This window comes from Mauremys reevesii, linkage group 4, assembly GCF_016161935.1.
Source record: "Mauremys reevesii isolate NIE-2019 linkage group 4, ASM1616193v1, whole genome shotgun sequence".
Taxonomy (NCBI): Eukaryota; Metazoa; Chordata; order Testudines; family Geoemydidae; genus Mauremys; species Mauremys reevesii.
The window spans coordinates 131,891,616-131,912,551 of record NC_052626.1 but is presented as its reverse complement, the minus strand read 5'-3'; the positions used below and the strand labels follow the sequence as shown (position 1 = coordinate 131,912,551).

The window sequence follows — 20,936 nt, the reverse complement described above, 5'->3', positions numbered from 1 at the left end:
TCTTACGTAGTCTGACCTGTGTGCCAGCCCCGCAGTGCCCTTTAACCTGGGGGAGGGGAGGGAAACAGCTGGGTTTGGGAAAATCCCTGTTCATCAGGGCTGCGTCCAAGGCAGCCTGTGGGAAAATAAATACAGAGTCAATTAAAGAAACCCAACCGCTTTGCTGACCCTTTAAGGCCCCTCTTAAGTCTCCTGTGCTCCATTCAAGAACAGGCCCCGTGGCTGGGCAATGACGCCCACAAGACGGTGGGCGACTCATTTTCTCTCTTCCAAAATTGAGTTGGCCACCATGTTTACTTGACTGCTTGAAGCCAGGTACCCAACATAAGAACACAACATCAGAAAGGTCATACTGGGTCAGACCAAAGGTCCATCCGGCCTAGTATCCTGTCTACCGATAGTGACCAATGCCAGGTGCCCCAGAGGGAGTGAACCTAACAGGCAATGATCAAGTGATCTCTCTCCTGCCATCCATCTCCACCCTCTGACAAACAGGCTTGGGACACCATTTCTTACCCATCCTGGCTAATAGCCATTTATGGACTTAACCACCATGAATGTATCCAGTTCTCTTTTAAATGCAGTTATAGTCCTAGCCTTCACAACCTCCTCAGGCCAGGAGTTCCACAGGTTGACTGTGCGCTGCGTGAAGAAGAACTTCCTTTTATTTGTTTTAAACCTGCTGCCCATTAATTTCATTTGGTGGCCCCTAGTTCTTATATTAAGATTTTCAGAGCTGCTGAGCGCCCACAGCCAGGGTCAGCTCCAGGCACCAGTTCAGCAAGCAGGTGCTTGGGGCGGCCAAGGGGAAGGGGCGTCACGTTGGGCTCTTCGGCAGAAATTCAAGCAGCGGGTCCCTCGGTCCCTCTTGGAAGGAAGGACCTGCCTCCGAAGAAGAAAGTGGCGCGGTGGAACTGCCGCCGATCGCGATCGCGGCCTTTTTTTTTTTTTCTGGCCACTTGGGGCGGCAAAAACCCTGGAGCTGGCCCTGCCCACAGCTCCCATTCATTTCAGTGTTAAGTCAGGCCACTTTCCTTGGTGCCTCAGTATGGAGTTCAGAGATGTAACCACCATAGTATTAGCCTTTCCCTAAATGACTTGTGCATGACAACCAGACAGGTCAGATCCTTGAGCAGCATAAATGGGCACTGCTTTATTGATGTCAGTGGAGCTGTGCTGATTTACATCACCTGAAGATCTTGCCTAGGGGTTTCAGTGGAGGTAGCATGAGCTAATGGTCAAAGCAGGGGGGACTGGGAGCCACGTTCCCTGGGTTCTCATCCCAGCCGTGCAACTTTTGGGTAAATCACTCCACCTGTCCAGGCCTTGGGGAGGATAAAATTCACCCACTTTTGCAAAGTCCATCAAGTTCCTTGAATGAACAGCATTATTATGGGCTCAGCTGGGGCCAATTCACCCTCATTCGATAGACTTCTATAGAGAGAGCCTGATTTACACCAGCAGACAGTCTGGCCCATGCGGCATAAATGCCAAGTGTTGTTAAATACTTTGAGATGACTTCGGAATGCTAATAAATTAAAAGCACAGGTTAGCTACATGGAGAGATTTTATTTTTTTAAATCCTTTTATTAAATGCTTTTGCCCTAGTGTACCTGGAGAGATTTGATCTGCCTTATTGGGATGTATACCGCACTGCATGTCCCCCACCCAAACTGCCCTTTGCCAGGAAGTGAGGTCAAGCTTAGCTCCAAAATCTGTGTACCTATGGAGTGTCCCCATTGGCAGGATTTGTTATCCCCCAGTCTTCCTCCAATCCGCATTGAGCACAAACCTAAACAGAGGCAGAAGGTTTGGCTATAAAAGCACAATGAGGTTTTCCTCTCCTTTGATGCAAGCAGGAATCTGCTGTCCCAGAGAGAGGTTTTAGCAGTGGAGAGAGAGGTCCATGCAAACAGAGCAAATTAGAAGGATGCAGCAGTTTTTGATCTTTGTGATGGCTACCTGGGGTGCAGGATTCTTCTGCTCTTCAATTGATGCTTTCCAAAGGTAACGTTCTGTATGTTCCTAAAGGCCTAAGGGATGGCGTGTGTGTGTGTGTGTGTGTGTGTGTGTGTGTGTGTGTGTGTGTGTGTGAGAGAGAGAGAGAGAGAGAGAGAGAGAATCTCTCTTGTATGTTTCTTTTCACTTTGGCTGTAACTGATGACAGAGGCTTCAGCTCCTGTAAATCAGTGCAGCTCTATTGACTTCCACAGAACAATGCTGATTTACACCAGCTGAGGATCCGGCCCTCACTTTTTAAAGGTTCGCTAAAGGGGTCTGGGCTTTCTGTGCTCTCGGTCCCTTGGGGAGGTTGCCTTGGTCAGCAGTGGCTCTATTTTTAAGAGTTTTCATTTAAATCTTAAATGAGCTGTGGAATGGGTGAAGCAGAGGCTGTGCTATCCTCAGCCAGCTGAGCTGGGTTTATTTCTGCTTTGTGTCACTAGAACAGCATAGGGCATCCAGAGAATTCACAATTATTTTGGCCCATTTGCCTATTTAGAGAACCAACCAGCAATTGCCAGCCTCTGCCATACCACTCAGAGAACGACAGGTAGCGTACAGCATCCACAGCAAGGGCTTCCTCTGTTTCCAAATGCATTTCTCAAGGCAGACTCTGATCTCATTTACACTGGTATAAATTCAGAGTAATGCCACTGAGACTAATAACAGAGCGACTCCAGATTTCCCCAGTACAAATGAGATGAGGATCTGTCCCATATAATTTAAATTAGGCCTTTGAAGGGGATGTGGGAGAAGTTCCTACCCACGGGTGATGGCTGCAGGGCCAGGACAGAGCATTCTCCACTCTGGGTATCCGGTTAATGTAGAGTCTCTGGGAAAGGCAGAGGCAGTCGCAGCGGGAGAGTCTTTGGGGGCAGAAACTTCATGGGAATGGCAAGTTGGAGGCTGTGTTGCCATTTAGGAGACTTCTCTTACTGACAAAATAAGAACCCGAGTCAAGTCTTTGAGAACAGAGTATTTTTTAGCCTTGTAAACGCCTATAGGGACCATGCCTCAGGGCCCAACAATGAGGTGTGGGGGGTATTAGTGAATAGGTCACCCCAAGGGCTGGTCCCAGACTGGAACACTGGCCCCCAGTGCTTCTGAGCCTTGGGAAAGGCAGGACCTGAATTTCGCTAGTTGGGTCCATCTCTCGTAGAGCAGGTGATTTTTTTTGGTTGAATTATTTTTTTGGCAAAAAATGCAAACTTGGAGCCATGGAAACATTTCCCACATTTGTGTTGGTTTTGCTAAATTCTGTGTGTTGGGCAAATTTGGAAACAATTGAAATGTTTTAATTATTTTTTTTGTTTGAAACCACTTTTCATTTCCAAATTTCTTTCTGTTTTATTTTATAAAATGCTCAAAATCTAAACAAAATATTTAATTCAACCTGAAACAATATTTTATTCAGCTTTTCAATTGGGTAAAATAAAGCTTGAAAATGTTCATTTGTGGGTGGATCTAAAAGGATTTTTTTATTTGATTTTTCAGAATTGCCCCTAAAAAAATCCGTTCTAACACTTCTCCACTCACCACACATTAGACTGTGGGAAAAGGGGCAGGGAAAGGAAAACGTAATATTTTCTAAAGCCCCAAAGTGACTTAGGAGCTGACGTCTCATTTTGAAAAGTGACTTGGGCATTTTTAGGACGCTACATCGCATTGAAAGTCCGTGAAAATTTTACCCCAGATTGCGGACAGGTAACATGAAGAATGACTGGAGTCAGAAAGACAGACAGAGGAACATGGAGAAAGAGAGACCCACAGAGAGAGGAAAGGCAAGGCAAAGAGAAATGGTGTAGATCAGGATGGAAACAAGAGAGGGAGAATAAACTTTGCTGGAGGAGAACATAGAAGAATGAAAAATGTTCACAGCAAAAAGAGAAGGCGGAGGGCAATGGCGGATTAACAAATTTGCCGCCCTAGGCTTAGGCCTTGTTGGCCTAGGCGATAATACGCCGCTGGCGGAGGGAAGACAGTAAGTGCAGAGGCTCAAAGATAATTAGCCAGGTGCTGTATGGGGAGGTTTCTGTTTCCTCTCCAGAATCAAGGCCATGCTAGAGGATGGAAGTCAAAATGCTCTTGACTTAATGGACTGTTGGTTTGGTCTGATCTGCCAAACCCTCTGTACGAAGGAGAAGCTCGTGGTTAGAGCATGGATGGGGCTTCAGGGGTAAGGGATACAGGGGACCCAGCAACCAAGGAGCATTGGGAGGGAAAGGAAAAGTGACTTTATAAAGCTATTAGTGGCAAATGATACCCTGTACTGTGATCCTGTCCCGTCCCATAGGGGTGCACCCCACGTGCTGCTGGGACTCCGTAAGGAGCGCTCTCCCCGCGGACTCAGTGCTGCACCAATGCCCTGATACAGCACTCGGGGGTGAGTCTGTCCCCCAGCATTAGACTGAAGTCCAACATCTGCAGTGACCGCATGAGGCTCTGAAAGGTCCAGTGGCATATTCTGCAACAGCAGAAGGGGGAGGGGAGGGGGAACCACCGTGCCCTGGCCAAATTCCAACTCGCGTCAGGCCATTCCGCCTCCTTAAACTCCCCTTGCAGTGTCAATAGAATATAATAGTCTCCTGTATCCTTGGCCCCGCAAGCATGAGATCTGGCCTCATGCAGTCGTTTTGCTCTACTCAGCCGTGACTGGCCTTAGGCGTGAGCAATGCCCGGTCATCTGGGGACACGCTTCCATAGCTCCATGCTGATTGTGCCAGTCACCGAGCTGCTTCATCTTCCACTGGGATAAGAGGGGCAGTTTGGGGCCACCTGTGAGCTCCAGACTCCAGTCAGGCTGGCAGATCGGTTATTCGGAGGCAGGTGTCTACTGCCACCTAGAGTAACTGAGTTGCATTCGCCAGGCCAGCTGCTGAGGCTTAGCCATCCCAGCGTGGCTTTCTACAGGCCCAGTTCTGTTCTCAGACCAGTTTTGCTGTGGAGTTACTTGGCTGACTTTGGTGGAGTCACTCCTGATTTACACCAGCGTCAGTAAGAGCAGAATCGGGCCCAGATGAAAAAACAGGCACATGGGGATTTTCAAGTGTTTATGTGTAACGGGGTCAGATCCTCAGCTGCTGCCTCCGTAGCCCCCTTTGACTTGTATGACCCCAGCTGAGGGTCTGGCTCCATCTTTCCTGAGATGCAGAGGAAATCTGACAAGCTATCCAGCATCTCATCTTGCTGCTCCCTCCAGGCACCTTGCATCTGTCACCCTAAACCCCTGGCTTTTTTCCTTCTTCCCCCAATGTACAGGATCCCACTAAAGAAAATGCCCTCAATCCGTCAGACCTTGCAGGAGATGGGTGTGAAAGTCTCAGACGTCTTCCCTGCCCTTAAGCAGAATAAATACACCGGTGCCACAGGCCCTCGGAATGGGACGGCCCCCACCATCCTCACCAACTATCTGGACGTGAGTTTCCCCCATTGCTTTAGTACCCATCCCCAGGTCTCCTTCTATACCTACGGGCTTGTCGACACAAGAGTTGTATGACCTTATCTGCCCGCTGTAGTTAAAGTGGTACAATCCCCCTAGTGTGGCTGCAGCTCCGTCGGTAAAGGGCACTCTGCACTGACAGAGCAACGCCTAAATCCCTTTAAAAATCTGGGCCTAAGTGCCTCGTCCAAGGTCCCCCAGCATGTCTGGTGGAGCCGGAGCAGGTCATCCAAATGGGGATGATGATACCTGTCGACCAGGCTTGCAGGGAGTGACTTAAGTATTAAAGTTCGCAAGGGCGGCTCTAGACATTTTGCCACCCCAAGCACGGCGGCAGAGCTTGGCGTGCTGGGGCCTGGAGCCGCCCCTGAAAGTTTGCTAATGGCTTTGAGATCCTCTGATGAGGCTCTTGTTACGCTTAGGGTGCATCGATGGGAAAGCAGGTAATTTTCCCTAAGGATAATGCTCTCGCCAGCACAAATCAGTATTGCCAGGGCTCCCATTCGGTTCTAACGTTCCTCCCGTTGTGTGTTCTCCAGACCCAGTACTTTGGGGAGATCAGCATTGGCACACCAGCGCAGACCTTCAAGGTGGTCTTTGACACAGGCTCGGCCAACCTTTGGGTGCCTTCCTACAGATGCTCTCCACTCTACAGCGCCTGCGGTGAGCCCCGGAGCGTCTCATGCCCAAGCCACCTGGGAACACTGTCGGGGAGCTTGTGCTTGTGGAAATCAGGACTCCATTTGACTCAATGGATTGAGAGCAGAATTAGACCCCACTTCTTGTGGCTCCTGCAATCAGCCTGCATCATTTTCAGTAGAAAGGTTGCATAGGACCCGGAGTGGGGAGTATGGAAGAAACCTATGGTGTAACAAAGTGCACACTCACCGCAACGTGCATGGTGAAATGATAGGGAAACGCTACTTCCAGGCAGGACTGTATGTGTCACGATGTAGGGAAGGGTTCTGGACTTGGCCGCTTGGTGGGAGCATGTATGTGGTCATAGCAGGAGCGAGCACGGCTGATGGGAGGAAAGGATTTGAATGACATCTCAGAACAGATCTCAGGGAGTTGGGAATGTGGGAAAACTGCCAGGGAAAATAAATTGTAAGCATCTGTGGAGGGAGTCTGATCTTGTGATGAAGGGAATCGGAGATCTGGGCAGCTATTCCCTGCTCTGACACTGACCCCCTGTGTGACCTTGGGGAAGTCCCTTCATCCCTCTGAGCCTGATCCAAAGCCAACTGAAATCAGTTGAAAGACTCCCATTGACTTGGATGGGCTTTGGCTTAGGCTCTCTCTGTAAAAAGAGGATCATTCTCCGCTGCATCACAGGGCAGGGGGCGGAGGAATTAATTAACCTTTGTGAGGCACTCACATACTATAGTGATGGAAGCAGATAGCGCCCACCTGTCATGTTGATTTGCTTTAACTCCCGCCACCCTCCTTTCTAATGTATCCCCAGTGTCTCACAACCGCTACGACTCTTCCAAATCACGCACGTACCTGGAGAACGGGACGGGCTTTGCTATCCAGTATGGATCAGGAAGCGTGAAAGGTTTCCTCAGCCAGGATGTCGTCATGGTAAGTGCTGGTAAAGCCATGCTAAGGATAAACCCCATGGTCTGCTCCAAAGCCCATTGAAGTCAATGGAAAGACACCCACTGACTCCACTAAGCTTTGTATCAGGCCATAAACACCCGCCTTCCTGCCCCGGTATAGGTCAAATCCTCTACTAGTGTAACTCAGTAGAGCACCATTGACTTTAGTGTAGACATACCCATTGCACCAGCTCGGGGTCTGGCCCATTGACTCAGTGGATTTCTATAGCAAACATTTCATCTGCCAAGATCCCAAAGCACTTTACAGACTGACAGGATCGCTTCCTCAATCAGTCGAGCCACTTGTGTCCTGGAACATGGACACGCCACTTAACCACGTTTCGAAGCTGGGTAGAGCAAAGTAGACTACAGCACTTTGAGTGCCCGGCCGCCACATCCACATGGATAGTTAGTGCGAGGCAGGCGACTGCGGGGTCGATTTACACCCCAGCGAGCCTCAAGCTAAGTGTTCATGTAGACAAGCTCTTCCTTTTGCCGGTAAATGAAAGCAGAGATTCTCCCATAATCACTGAATTCCTGGAGTTTCATGCTTTTAGAACCATATCAAGTATTGGAAGGGTCCTGAAAAAATCAAGAGCACTGACAACACTGGAATGTCCAATAGCGGAGGGTGTAGTAGGTTTTGTTTAAACTCACATCACCACATGTATTGTTAGTTACACAGGGCTAGGAGCCTGTTGGGCTTTTCCCCAAAATACAGGAGAACGGAAGCCAGGGTTTGTGGCTCCACCTGCAATGATTTGGAGCCTGGCTGAGCACCCCCAACTCTCATCAGAGGTCAGCGGGAGTTGTGGGGCTCAGCATGAAAATCAGGCTGTTGGGAGGGATGATCGCCATTCCCTTGCAGTCCCTTGAGCAGCAGTAATGTTTGGGGTGGATGGGGGGCAGAGCAGCGTCTGCAGTGGTTCATAGTGGCTGTGGACAGATGTGCAGAGGTTAGAGCAGCCCGTGTGGCTGCTCTAATCTGCACTGGAAACAGCAGTAGCCCCCAAAAACCCCAGGATCAGGGAGCTTCGCTACTTATCCCTTGGTCCCTGAACTCTGCACCGGCACGTGGATGAATCAGGGTCCGTTGTGCTCCCAGCCCTCTTGAGTGTTTAAATGAACAACATGCAGAATACCCGAGTGCACGATACTTGTGCACCAAAGGGAAGTGCATTAGACCCCCATGTACCCTCCACTGATTTGCATTGTCTCATACGCTCCTCTCCCCAGGTGGCTGATATCCCCATCATCCAGGTCTTTGCTGAAGCCACGGCGCTGCCTGCCTTCCCCTTCATCTTTGCCAGGTTTGATGGGGTGCTGGGCATGGGGTACCCCAGCCAGGCCATCGATGGCATCACCCCAGTGTTTGACCGGATCCTCTCCCAGCAGGTCCTGAAGGAGGATGTGTTCTCGGTCTACTACAGCAGGTGGGTGTCGCTAGGAGCAAACAGCCTGTACCACAGAGGAACTGGGAGCGCTGCATGAGTCTATCAGTCCTGTACAGTGGGGTGGGGGGGTCTCTGGGGTTCACTGCTGCAAGAACAATGAGTATAAAAGTTGTCTGGGTTCAGAGTTATGGTGCGGCCTTCACTGTCTGTTCAAGAAACAGAAGAGCAGGAAGGTTGGCGGGGTTGGAACTGAATACGAGAGGAGCTGTGGGCTTGGCTGGAAGGGCACAGGCAGAGTTGTGTGGGTGCCCAGAACAGGAGGAGCTGTGGACCAAGATTGAGAGGCCGGGCACAGTTGTCTTGGGGACCCATTACTGGAATAACCAGGGGTGTTGCAGGTCACAGTGAAAGGCAGACCTGCTCAAAAATTGTCACTCAAAACATGTTTTGGTGGAAAATGGCTTTTTCGTTAAACAAATAATTTTTCTGTAAGAAATACCCATTTGTGACCCCAAAAATGTTCAGGTTCTTGTGAAAAAAGGGAAGACCTCAAAACTGAAATTGTTTGGGTTTTCCGCAGCTGAAAATGGGCAGAGGAGAAGTCGGTTTTTCAATGAAAATCCAAAAACTTTGGAGGAAAAATATTGATGGAACTAAAAATGTCTCAGTTTCCATCCAACACGTGTGCAGCATCGACCCCCGCTTCCTGGCCAGCTTTAGTGAAAGGCCTTCGGAAGCATGGCTTGGGGGGAGCTTACCCTGAAGCCATCTGCACCGTGCTCAGCCCACACTGGTGCTGTCACGTCCTGGCTTTTATGAGCAGTAAAACTAAATTCAAGAGACAAAAAATAATGCAAAACAAATCTGGAAATCAGACTATGAAGCGAAACGTGTGGATCTCGCGCTCTCTCCTAAAGGTGCGACTGTCAGGGATGAACAGAGCCTAGTGATGCCTTTCCCAAAGTCCTTGGTCTGCAGTCCTGGGCCAGATCCTCAGCTGGTGTAAATGAGTGTAGCTCTAGGCAAGCTTGCACCAGCTCAGGATCTGGCCAGCTGGTATGCAGAGCTCCTGAAGGCAAAATCTCCTTAGGATCCTTGTTTTATTAGATTTCTCTTTCTTTGCAGAGCTTCGAAGTAAGAAGATGATAAAACACAAACCCTCTCGAGGCGTCACCACACTAACAATCACCCTTGCACCCCGGTGCTGGGCGGTAAACTCTGCTAGCTCTGCCAGAAACATACCAAAAAATGACTCCCTTTAGCAGCCCAGTACTGGTTAGTATGAGCTCCCTCTGCACTGACTGGGCCACTGACACAAGAGGTCCATTACGCTCGCTGGAACACTCCTTGGCCTCTAAAGCACAGCCTTGCCCGAGCAGCCTGGTGGCAGCTTTGCTAGGTGTGAACTTGAGATCCCCAGGAAGCCTCTAATCAGAGCTTTCAGCATGCTGGAGCCATCTCCCAGACTCTCTTCACCGTGCGCACTAACTCCCCTCACTCGATTCATCTGGCACGTGGGAAATCTGCATCACGTCTTGGTCCCTATGGGGTTTCCCCATCCCCTGCCTTCTCGGAGTGGAGACCCGAGAGAAGGGACAAGCTAGGAAGTTATTCTGTTGTGTTTTATGTCCTAGGAACTCTCTTCTGAAACCCGGAGGGGAAATTATCCTTGGAGGAAGTGATCCAGCCTACTACACGGGGGGTTTCCATTACCTCAACGTCAACAAGAACGGCTACTGGCAGATCAGCATGAAGGGGTCAGTAGCAGGGAGCATGCCTGGCCCTTACACAGCTCCCTCCCTCCTAGGTGGGGAGGGATTTGGGGAGGCACGGTAGAGTTATCAAAGCTGGAATTGGACTGGGTCACTGGGGTTAACCCCTTTAACACCTGCAAAAAGTGCTGGGGGACAATTAACATTGGATCCCAAAGGTTAACAAGAATAGTGCCGAGTCCCTGTGTCGCCCTCCTCATGTTCAGCTTGAGAGAATTACCCAAAGTCCGGTCCTGGGAGGTCGGTAAGCCCAGTTTACAGGCAGGGAGACTGAGACACAGGGTGTGACTTGTCCAAGGACACACACAGTCACTGGCAGCGCAGGCCTGGAACCCATTCAGCATGCACAAGTCACACACACACACCCCGGCCTCAAGCCCTGGAGTTCCCCTGACCTTGAGCTGTGTGTGTTACAGGGCTGGGGCTGGGAGGAATGTGTAGAAGCTAGCAGATCGGTGTGGTCGGGGCCCAGGAAGAGCACTTGGGGCTGTTGGAAGGGTCAGAGCAGATGCACATCAGCGCCTAGCAGCAGGATGTGAAGGGAGGTGGAAGGAGATGGACTGGGAGGGGAGGAGTTGGTGCTGATTGGAGGGGCCGGGAGAGAGAGGGAGCTGTCTAGATTGATGTAATTTCTAAGGCTCCTGTTGACCTTGATATTACAGGGCAGGGGTGACCAGAGTGCTGTCGGGAGGGGAGAGGTTAGGGGAACATCAGAGTTCTTTCCTTCACTCCATAGGGTGTCTGTCGGTGCTGAGACGTTGTTCTGCAAAGAAGGTTGTTCGGTGGCCATCGACACTGGGGCTTCCTACATCACTGGCCCAGCAGGCTCCATAGCTGTGCTGATGAGAGCCATCCAGGCAGCGGAGCTGGCGGAAGGAGGGGTGAGCAAATCCACCATTCGCTCCTGTCCATCTGCTCGCTGGCTGGCATGTGACCAAGCAGCCAGCTTCGTTAGGTCCCGACCTGGGAACTAGGGCAGGTGATGGGGATGAGGTTACAATTGATTCCCAGGGGAGAACACGCAGCTTCTCTCTCCTTGGCTGTGACAGCACCCCTGTCTTTCCAGACCATGGGGTAGCACTGGCCATTCCCCCTGGCAGAGACAGGTCATCTCCTCCTCTCCCAGCTGTGCAGGAGCAGATGGAGTATGTTGATGACTTCTCCTTTATGAAGCCAGGGGTCAAAGACTCCATGTGCTTTAGGGCTGGCCGGAGTGGATAAGGAGAGAGATTCCTTTTGGGCACAGTCACAACCCCAGGCAGAGGGAGGTGGAACAGGACCCCTGGGCCCCAGGTTTTTACTGTCTTGTTAACTCACTCTTGGTCTCCTTCCAACTTGTTTTGTGTGGTTGCACCTCTTTGGGAGGCGGGGTGAGGTAGTCCAAGAAGCCAAGATGAGCAGTGTGTGTGTGTGGGGGGGGGTGTTATGGGATGCCTCACACTGTTCAGTCTCCATTGCTAACATGGGTCTGCTTTATCGAATGAGATGCAACAGCCTTTAGCTGAGGCTACTTGTGCCTAGTGCCGGCTTTAGGCTGATTCCCCAGAATCAGGCCTCGCGCCTAAGAGGGCCCCTTTTTAATTTTTTTAAAAATTTTTATTCACCCGGCGGGGGGTTCCGGGTCGTCGGCAGTATTTCAGCGGCAGGGGGTGTGTGTGTGTGTGTGTGTCCGCTCTAGGTCTTCGATGGCATTTTGGCAGCGGGGGGTCCTTCAGTGCTGCGGAAGTCCTGGAGCGGGACACCCCCGCCCCGCCGAAGCCCCGGACTGCTGCCAAGTATTCAAATCGGGCCCCGCAGTTCATAAAGCCGGCAGTAGGTTCTTTGCTGGACCGTCCTGCTCTGAGCCCCACGAGACAGCCTCTGTAGGATCTCATCACCTTCTCCTTCCTTCCTCTGCTCCAGTATATCGTTGACTGTGACAAAGTTCACCTGCTGCCCGATATCTCCTTCCACCTCGGTGGGAAGGTCTACGCACTCAGTGGCTCAGCCTACGTCCTCCGGGTGAGATACCTATCCTCTGTTGTTAATGGGGGTGGAGGTGGGGAAGGCAACTGCTGCTCCTGACAAGGGATTTCTAGGTGATGCCCACTAAAGAACATGTGTGACAGCATTAAGGGTAGACAAGGGTTTAGCAAGAGATCACTTATTTCGGATGGTTCCCCAATTGTGTTCTTTATCTGGTTCAGAGCTGTTATTTTGGATATCATGAGCCGTGGACTCCAGACTTATGTCCAATATATTGTTCCCATAACACACGTAGGAATAAAGATAAGCCTAAACCAGAACTAGTTTTTCCAAAGCTCACAAAAAGTTTGTGGAGCTGTCTAGATAAACAAGGACCTGATTCCAAACCCCACCCCCTGCTTTTACAAAACACAAACCCTCCCTGGGTAATTTCTCATCTTCATAGCAAAATCTCAGGAGTGCAGATTGAAGAGCAGAGCAGCAGGAGAATCTGGTGTGAGGGGCAGGGCCTGGGGTGGGGAGCAGGAATCTGGAGCAGGCCTGGCTGGAAAGCATAGACTGAAGTGTGGACCGGATTCCTGGGAGAAGAGGTTGTGGAGCTAAATAGCAACAGTGGGGAAGCAGTTACCTGGGGCATTTCAGGGTCTGGGGAAACAAATTCCAATCCAGGGCAGGATTCTCTCCCCCCAGCGTCTGTCCTCATGAGCTGGGTCTCTTTCCTTTCATAGCAATCCCAATATGAAGAGGACATCTGCACCGTGGCATTCGCAGGTCTGGACATCCCTCCTCCAGCCGGCCCCCTCTGGGTCCTGGGAGCCAGCTTCATCGGGCAATACTACACCGAATTCGACCGGCGGAACAACCGGATCGGCTTCGCCACCTCCCTCTGACAGCAGGAGTGGGGGAGTTGGGCAGGGGGAAAAGGAGAGAGCATCGGTTTGGAGAAGAAACACAAGACTGCCAAGGAGAAGCATTTTAAACTGTGAAAGAGAATAGCTTAGCGGAGTAGTTCCTTAAAGGCACAAAAAAACACGTCCTGTCTATATTTAAGCAAAAACCCCTTATTAGTCCACTTTGAAAATCAATGCTACACTTCAGTGATAGGCCTCAGAATTAGCCCTCTTTGCTCCAGAACTCCTCCACTCTACGGTCCTCATCACGCAGGCACTGATTTCCTCTTCCCCGGGGACTGGGTCTCGTCACTTGCAACTTTTATTTTTCCATATTGTTTTGAGCCTCCTTTTGCCACAGCTGGACTTACTGCTACATTCCTACCCTATGAGTCAGCTGAGAGAGACACTTGCTCACAGGCCAGAATTTTCTAAGAGTGTAAAACGTTACATTGGGTGAATGTGACCTCTACCTAGGTGCCTAAATGAGAGCTGAGAACTTTAAAAGATCTGGCACTAATTGGGGGTACCGAGTGCTAGGAAATTGGGCCCTGAGCTCTTCTGAAAAATTAGGACCTTAGTGGCACAGTGATAAGAAGGTTTTTGAAAGGTGACTTACAAAAAAAAATCAATTTCTAATATCAAACCAAGGCGGTGTTTTTAAGGGGGATATTCCCCACCCCCCGGGGTTGTTTTTTTATATTAGCATTTCAGATTTTTCTCTCCCCTGACAGACCATATGGATGACTGGAGAACAGGTAGGAATATGACATCAAACTTCAGGAAAGTGAAACCTGATTGATCCATAGTTTTGTTTGTTAGTTGTTGGGGGGGGGGGGGGTTAAGGCCAGAAGAGATCTTTGTGATCTGACCTCCTGCATAACACAGGCCAGAAAATTTCCCAGAAATTCCTGCCTCAAGCCCATATCTGAGAATTGAGCTAGAGAATATTTTTTTTAGAAAGAGACATGCAATCTTAATCGGGAGGCTATTTGATTTTTTTCATTCCAGACTCCTCAGAATGCATTTTTGTTGCCTTTGCTCCTTTTTGTTCATGCCTAGTGCAGATGTTTGAGAGAAAAGCTCTTTTTGTTCATGAGGAGGAAGGGGCAGCAAACCCTTAAGGCCGAAAGATGCTCAGATGGTTGTGAGGGGACCACATCTTGATAGAGACAGCGCTGCAGATGACGCCTCTCTCTTCCGCAGTCTCCCCTTCCATTTGCCATCATGTAACAGCCCTGTGGCGATTGCTGAGATGGAAGAGCGATAACCGGAAAGGCTTAAATAGATTTTTTAGCTGGCTGCTGATGCAATTTAGCAGGGGAAATGAGGCGGAGGAGCCAGCACCATAAATCAGCCAGCTCTCCATAAACCACCAGCAAGTCTCCTGTGGACCAATAGCGGTTCGTCTACCACCATTTGAGAACCTTTGAATTAAGGGCTGGGAAAGCACCCATCCCAGAACCCCTCTGACAAAACCAGAGGGGACCAGACTCTGCATTCCTGAAATGTTACCTTGAAAATATCAAGCGACGGGAAAAAAGCTTTTAAAAGAAAAATCTTTCAAGCTTCCTTTTTCCAGCCTTAAAAAAAGGGCAAAAGCTCATTTTATTCCCCCTTAGTGGGTCACCTTTAGTATGCTGATGCTTAACGGCACTGCCAGGATTAAAGGGAACAGCTCTGTGAAATACTCACTTGAAGCTGCACCTCTCGGATTGGTGCATGGATCTCTGGAGGTGGTTGCAGGGTTCCAGAAAGTTGGAACCTTAAAAAGCCAACAGGTCCTGGAAATCAGGTGGAAAGTTGGAGGCCTCTGTTCCCACTTTGCTGTAACAGTAGGTTACAGGGTGGTGCCCTGAATCCTTGCAACCTTTTTAGACTTTAGAGTGGGCTTCTGTTCTGAAAAGTGACCACGTAAAACATGGTTCCTTCCTACTCAACCAATCAGCTCCCTGGGTTTGACTGACCCTCCGCCTGGAACACACTGCTGTTCTGATCTGGTGTAAATGACTGCCCAAGGTGCAGGGGAATGGTGAATTCCCTCGCCCCCCACCCCCACTGCCCCATTGCATATGCAGTTGTATCTTGTTCTGCAGCTCCTATTAGACCTGCAAAGCCAGTACTGCTGCAGGAGAGTGAGCTGAACTGTACTCTGGTTTACACATCGCTGACAGCAATGTTAATCTGCCCTCCATTCCACCACCACCTCTACAACTCCATTGAGGAAGATGGGGATACAGAGGGATAGCGCAGAATTGTATTAGCCAGGTTTCATAATTCATGAGCCAAATGGAACCAGCTTGCCTTTCAGCTCCCAGGGTGCGTGCATGCAGCTTTCAGTTAAGGGAGCAGGGAGCAAGGTCAACTCCTCTTCCTCCAGTGGAGTTGGACTGAGTATAAATGGAGGTACAACAAACCTTTTAAACTGAGTGTATTTGATCTGGAAATCCAAATGAGCACAATAAACATGGATCTCCAGAGTGTCATTTTGTAGATGTTTTTCTCAGAGCAGAGGCATACTTTAAGGTAAAAGTCTTAAGTTAAAATGATTAACAATCAATTCACTTGTGGATAGAATACTGGGGATGCTACCAGGTTGCCGGTGGCTGCCTGCCAGGAACAGCTGAGTGTTTTGTCAAACTTTTCCATGTTGTTTGTTTGTTTTTGAGCTGTAGAAAAGCAATTCATGTGCAGTTTAACGATATATTTATAGCTTGTGTTAATCCCACCTACTCTGTGATCTTTTGTATTAAACAAAGACTCAGAGCAACAAGGACTCTGAGCTGATGATGTTTGTTATTGCAGATGCAAGAGAAATCAAGTGGATGTAAGAGCATAACAAGTGTTTCTTTATCCGAGTTTACCATAACAGACACAAAGTGTATGTCAACGCTGCAGCTGGGAGATGGCACAGGCTAGCCGCTGGAGTCAAAGCCTGCCCAGCTCTCTCTGTCCGAGTTCAGGTGGCTAACTTGTAATGCCACCTGTGAGGAACCAGCCACTCTGCGATTTTTGGCGTGTTCACTTGAGTGAAGCTACCATGAGTCTGTCCACCAGGGCTGGGAGGTATACTGAGCTGCAGTGTAGACAGACCCTCAGTGTATGCACAATATAAGAAAAGGCAACCGCAAAATACTCTGGAACTGAATATAAACACACTACGGATACTTAGTATATGTGGCCAAATCAAAACAAAAATCAAGTATCTGAGGACTCTTTGTTGCTCAAAACAAAAAGTTAGTCCTGTTGAAATGATACCGGTGTATCACTTGTTGTATGCTCGTGCCTACATAACGGCGTTTTGTGTGTGCGTTTCCAGAGTTAGACAGAAAATATGTGGCCATGAAGCGTGCGGGGCTGTGGAGAGGGGGGAGCGAGATTTTCTTTGCTTTGGATTGTATTCATATTTTCAGCCGCTCACAACCCCGCAGGCTGATTTTTGTTACACCCCCTGGGGATGACAATGCAGCAACTGAGAAACACGGGGCTAGAGAAAAAGAATGGTCTTTGGGCTTCTCAGCAGGAGCCCTGAATTCAATTCCCAGCTCTGCCAGACATGCAGTGTGACCTCACCTACATCAGCCAGGGCCCGATTTTCAAAGGGGCGCAGCGTCAGATTTACAGAAAGAGCCCTGGGCTCTTTTGAAAATCTGGCTGTTAATCTCTCAGTGCCCCGGTTCCCCATCTGTAAAATGGAGATAATACTTCTCTCCCACCCTTTACAAGCTAAATAGATGAGAGAGAAACTCTTTGGGTCAGAGAACGGCTCTTCCTATGTGCTTGTACAGGGCAGCTGCGCCAGGGGCTGTAGCTGTTTCTGTAATACAAATAGCATGAGGTGACGCTGCAGTCAGATGGGTTTGGGAGGGGAAAGGGGGCACTAACCTACTCAAACTCCTCCCACGAGCCTAAGCTAAAGAATTTGATAGGAATGAAACAAGTAGGGCTCTATAGGCATTAAACAGGGGGCTGTGGCAGTCACTCAGGGACCCCATGGAGTTGAATAGTGTTGTACCAGTTGCTATGCTGGCTGGGGGTGGGGCTGCGCAGAGAGGGTCTCAAGCAGTGCCTCTGGGGGTGTCTGCACTCCCTGCTTCTGGAAGAATGGGCAATAGTATAATTGCAGCTGCCTCTGTACCCTCTTCCACTAATAAATAGATGCAATTCTGTCTCCTGGACTCATGCTGACATGGTGATTCGGGGTTGGGGGGTGGGAGGCTGCCTGGGATAACCCACCAGGAAGCGGAGCATGAGGTCACGGAGCAGCACACTGTGTGCTCCATGTGAGGCCGGCAGAAGGAGACAGAGCTCTATTCTAGGCCCAGCTCGCTGAGGCATGTGATTCCAGGCAGGGCACATGGCTTCTCTAGCCAAGAGGAACAACATCCAAGCATCTGGAGAAGAATTAAACCGAGTCAGAGGCTTAAAATAGACCATACAATCCCCTCACAGAGTACGCGGGGCTGCCCTACACACACCCTCTGCTCACCCAGGGTAAACGTATCCACGCAGGGACTGGCACGGGTTAACTAGCTCTATTTAAAAGGTGATTTGAATTAAATCAGTACAAAGTTGTGTGTGCAGACAAGGGCTTAAGGAAAACCTTTCATATTGTATCTCTGAGTGAGAGGGGTTCCTTGTGAGGGAGGATCCTACCATATATGGTCTGGTCCAAACAGCAAGGGAACCCCTGCAACTAGGGGATGACAGCAGGCTCATGCCATGTAGGGGAGGCCCTCCTTCACAGGGACCCCTTCTACTGGAGGGCAGGGCTTCCCCCGACAGCCTGTGGAGGGCTGGGCTGGAGCGCCTATGCCCCCCAAAAGGCTTCCCCCTGGATTGGGAGCAGTGACCCTCTCCTGAAGTACAAAGGTTGGGGTGACCCAGCCTTGCCCCCCTCCCCCAGAAGACTCCAAGGGCAAGTCTTGAGGAGCGTGGGGGAGTGCCCAAGGAATGGGTGAGAGACATTGGAGAGCAGGGGGTAATGAGGTCAGGGAGAGGAGCTGGAGTGGGGTGGGGGTGGGTCAGAAGGTGGGGCGATAGAGAGTGGGGGGCTATATAAGGATAGAGTGGTGGGGGAGGTGGCAGCATGGTGTGTGTATGTGTGTGTGTATGTGTAGGGGTCACAATTCCTCCCCACGACGGCTCCGCTTAGCAGCGGAAGTGAGCTCTGGGGTTCCCCTTCCCTGCACTGCTCCCCCAACAGGGGAAGGGAGACCTGAGCTCCCCTCCTTCCCCACATTGCCTCCAGCATTGGAGAAGGGGGTCCAGACTCCCCCAAGGCCCAAGCCATCTGTGTGGGGGCAGCAGCATACAGTACCTCTGTGCTTCCCCCAGGGGCGGCTCCAGGCACCAGCGCTCCAAGCACGCGCCTGGGGCGGCAAGCCACGGGGGGGCTCTGCCGGTCGCCGCTAGGGCAGCAGGCAGGGTGCCTTTGGCGGCTTGCCTGCAGAGGGTCCACTGGTCCCGCGGCTTCAGTGGACCTCCTGCAGGCGTGGAACCAGCGGACCCTCCGTGCTTGGGGCAGCAAAATGTCTAGAGCTGCCCCTGGCTTCCCCCCAGCTTGACCTTGGAGCACTTCAAAGAGGCCTTCACTTATCTTCCTTTCACAGCATGGACATGCAGCCAGTGTTAAACACCCTCTGACGCTCTGGCTCTTCCCAGGGAGCTGAGCCCGGCCTGTGCCTGTAGCTCTTTTGAGGCCAGTATGTTAACTCGGGAGGTCCCAGGTTCGGTCCCGAGTGACAACAAAGACAACAGTCGCTACATAAGCGCATGTGCATGTATGTATATAAACAAAACTAGCGATTGCCCCGGGTTAAAATCTTACATTCATGCTGCCTGTTTTCTCCTACTTCAGATTGCTGTTATGTTTCCAGACAGCATCGGTTTAAATAAGTGGGTCAAGACATTTAGCCGTACAGGCTTTTGTCAGCTTGTTTGTGTTTGTTTTTGTTGCAAAGCAGCATGCTTTCATTCACAACTAGAGAGTTAGCAATGCCCAGGTAGGTACGAAAGATTAGTTACGACTTAGATTGTAAACCCTCTGAGGCAATCTGTCTCTTGGTTTCTGTGTTTGTACAGCGCCTAGCACCATAAGGGCCTGGACCATGACTTGAGCTTCTACATCGTCCGGCCGTTCAAATAACAGCAACAAAACGTCTATGTGGGAGGTGAAATTCTGCAAACTGATCTGTGCCTCAATTCTCCATTTGTTAAAAGAGGATCCTGCTTCCGTACCTCAGAGCATGGGCGCCAGGTTTGTATAATTTTTGGTGGTGCCCAGCCAGAACAGGTCCAAGCAGAGCTGTCCCATCCATAGGATGGACCTGGGCAACTGCCCTAGGCCCCATGCTTCAGGGGGACGTGGGGTCCAGGGCAGCCTGGGGGATTAGCGGGGGCCCGGGCACCTGCAGCAGCGAGCGATTTGGCCCTAGCCTGCCCTGCCAGCTCCTGGCATTGCTTGGAGGAGGGGGTAGAAGCCAGAAAGAGGCAGGGTGGGGGTGTGCTTGGGGGAAGGAGTAGAATGGGGGGAAGGGGTGGGAAGAGGCAGAGTAGGGGTGGGACGCGGTGGAGTGGAGTGGGCTGGGGCCGGGTTGCTTGCTGCCGTTGGTGCCAAGCCCCCCACTAACCCTCCAGGCTGCCCTGAACCCTGTGTCCCCCAGAAGTGCAGGGCCTGAGGCGGTTGTCCCAGTCTGTCCTATAGACGGGATGGGGCTGAAAAATATATGCCCAAACACTGGTGGAGCGGGGCCCACATTTCTGAATATTGGTGGAGCACGGGCACCACGGGCCCGTATAACTCGCCGCCTATGCCTCAGAGGGGTCTCACATGAATTTACGCTTCAATACTCTGGTGATGGGCACCTCAGAAGAACATAGACAGTGGGTGTGAAAGGCTGGGCTTAAATATCTGGTTTTGCTTTTCAGGAGCCAACGCTTGTAGGAGGTCTGTGGAATGTTTGTAAAGAGCTTTGCAGTCAGTTGTGCTGGGTCTAAAACGGCAGTACAGTTTCCAAAAAAATAACCACAGGTACCAGCCTTTACCTACCAGTTGCTTACAGAGAGGTGCTTTAGGTCTTTTTAGGAGCCCTGGTTATATCCTCTGGACATGTTTGTTTGGGTTTTCACACTAACATTCTGGGGGAGAATGTCTCTATGGTGCATGTCCAAAGAAACCTCACTTCAGTCCCCCCGGGGGAGACAAAGGGAAGGTGTCCCTTTTAATAGCTCCCTCCACTCAACCATATGGACGACTACAGAGCAACATTTGTGTGTTTCAGGAAAGAAGTCTGAGCTTGGAGCAGAGCCGAGACACACCCATGCTGAGTGACAAGCGCAAACATCTACTGGAAGCTCCTAATCCTGTTCTGTGCACTGTGTCCCCCTCATCGGCTGCTCACTGAATTATCAGCAGTGCTTAGGTACACAGTTGGGACGTGGGATAGTTCTCCCTGATTGTGATCTCCAGCTTTCAGGCTCCAACTAAGTCCAAGAGAAAGACACTTCTCCAGTTTAATGACAGTTCTTGGCATTCAATTCGCATGGCTGCTTTCATTAAATAGCAGCCTCCACGCAGCAGCGAGGGAGGGTAGGGAGTGGGATCAGGTAACCCCTGAGGAGCAAAGAGGGGTGGTGCTAGGGGCCAGCTTAACTCCTGAGAGCACAGGGAACCAGCAGCAGATGTAGTTTACAGCTCAGTAGATTTACATGGAAATGCTCACATCCCCCTAAGGCTAGGTACCTGCATGGTACAGGGGTACCTCCCCCTCCGTTTCCTCACACTGGTGGGCTCCTGTGTTAAGTGCAGTGGTGCGTACTAAGATGTGTGTTACGCATATGTCAGCTCTTAATAAAGCCAGGTCCTAGGGCTG

At 50.5% G+C, this 20,936-nt stretch overlaps 1 protein-coding gene across 2 annotated transcripts; it reads left to right on the top strand.

Moving 5' to 3' along the window:
* The first annotated feature begins 1,867 nt into the window (after nt 1–1,867).
* REN (renin) lies at nt 1,868–16,222 on the top strand. 2 transcript variants are annotated; one of them, XM_039537244.1, is made up of 10 exons: nt 1,868–2,007; nt 5,260–5,416; nt 5,980–6,103; nt 6,906–7,024; nt 8,278–8,474; nt 9,561–9,569; nt 10,070–10,192; nt 10,944–11,088; nt 12,110–12,208; nt 12,901–16,222. In XM_039537244.1, exons 1-10 carry the CDS (start codon nt 1,907–1,909, stop codon nt 13,060–13,062), a joined length of 1,236 nt encoding a protein of 411 aa, XP_039393178.1. In that variant the 5' UTR covers nt 1,868–1,906; the 3' UTR covers nt 13,063–16,222. The 2 variants fall into 2 exon arrangements, with proteins under 2 accessions (XP_039393178.1, XP_039393179.1); XM_039537245.1 differs by lacking the exon at nt 9,561–9,569.
* The last annotated feature ends 4,714 nt before the right edge of the window (nt 16,223–20,936 follow it).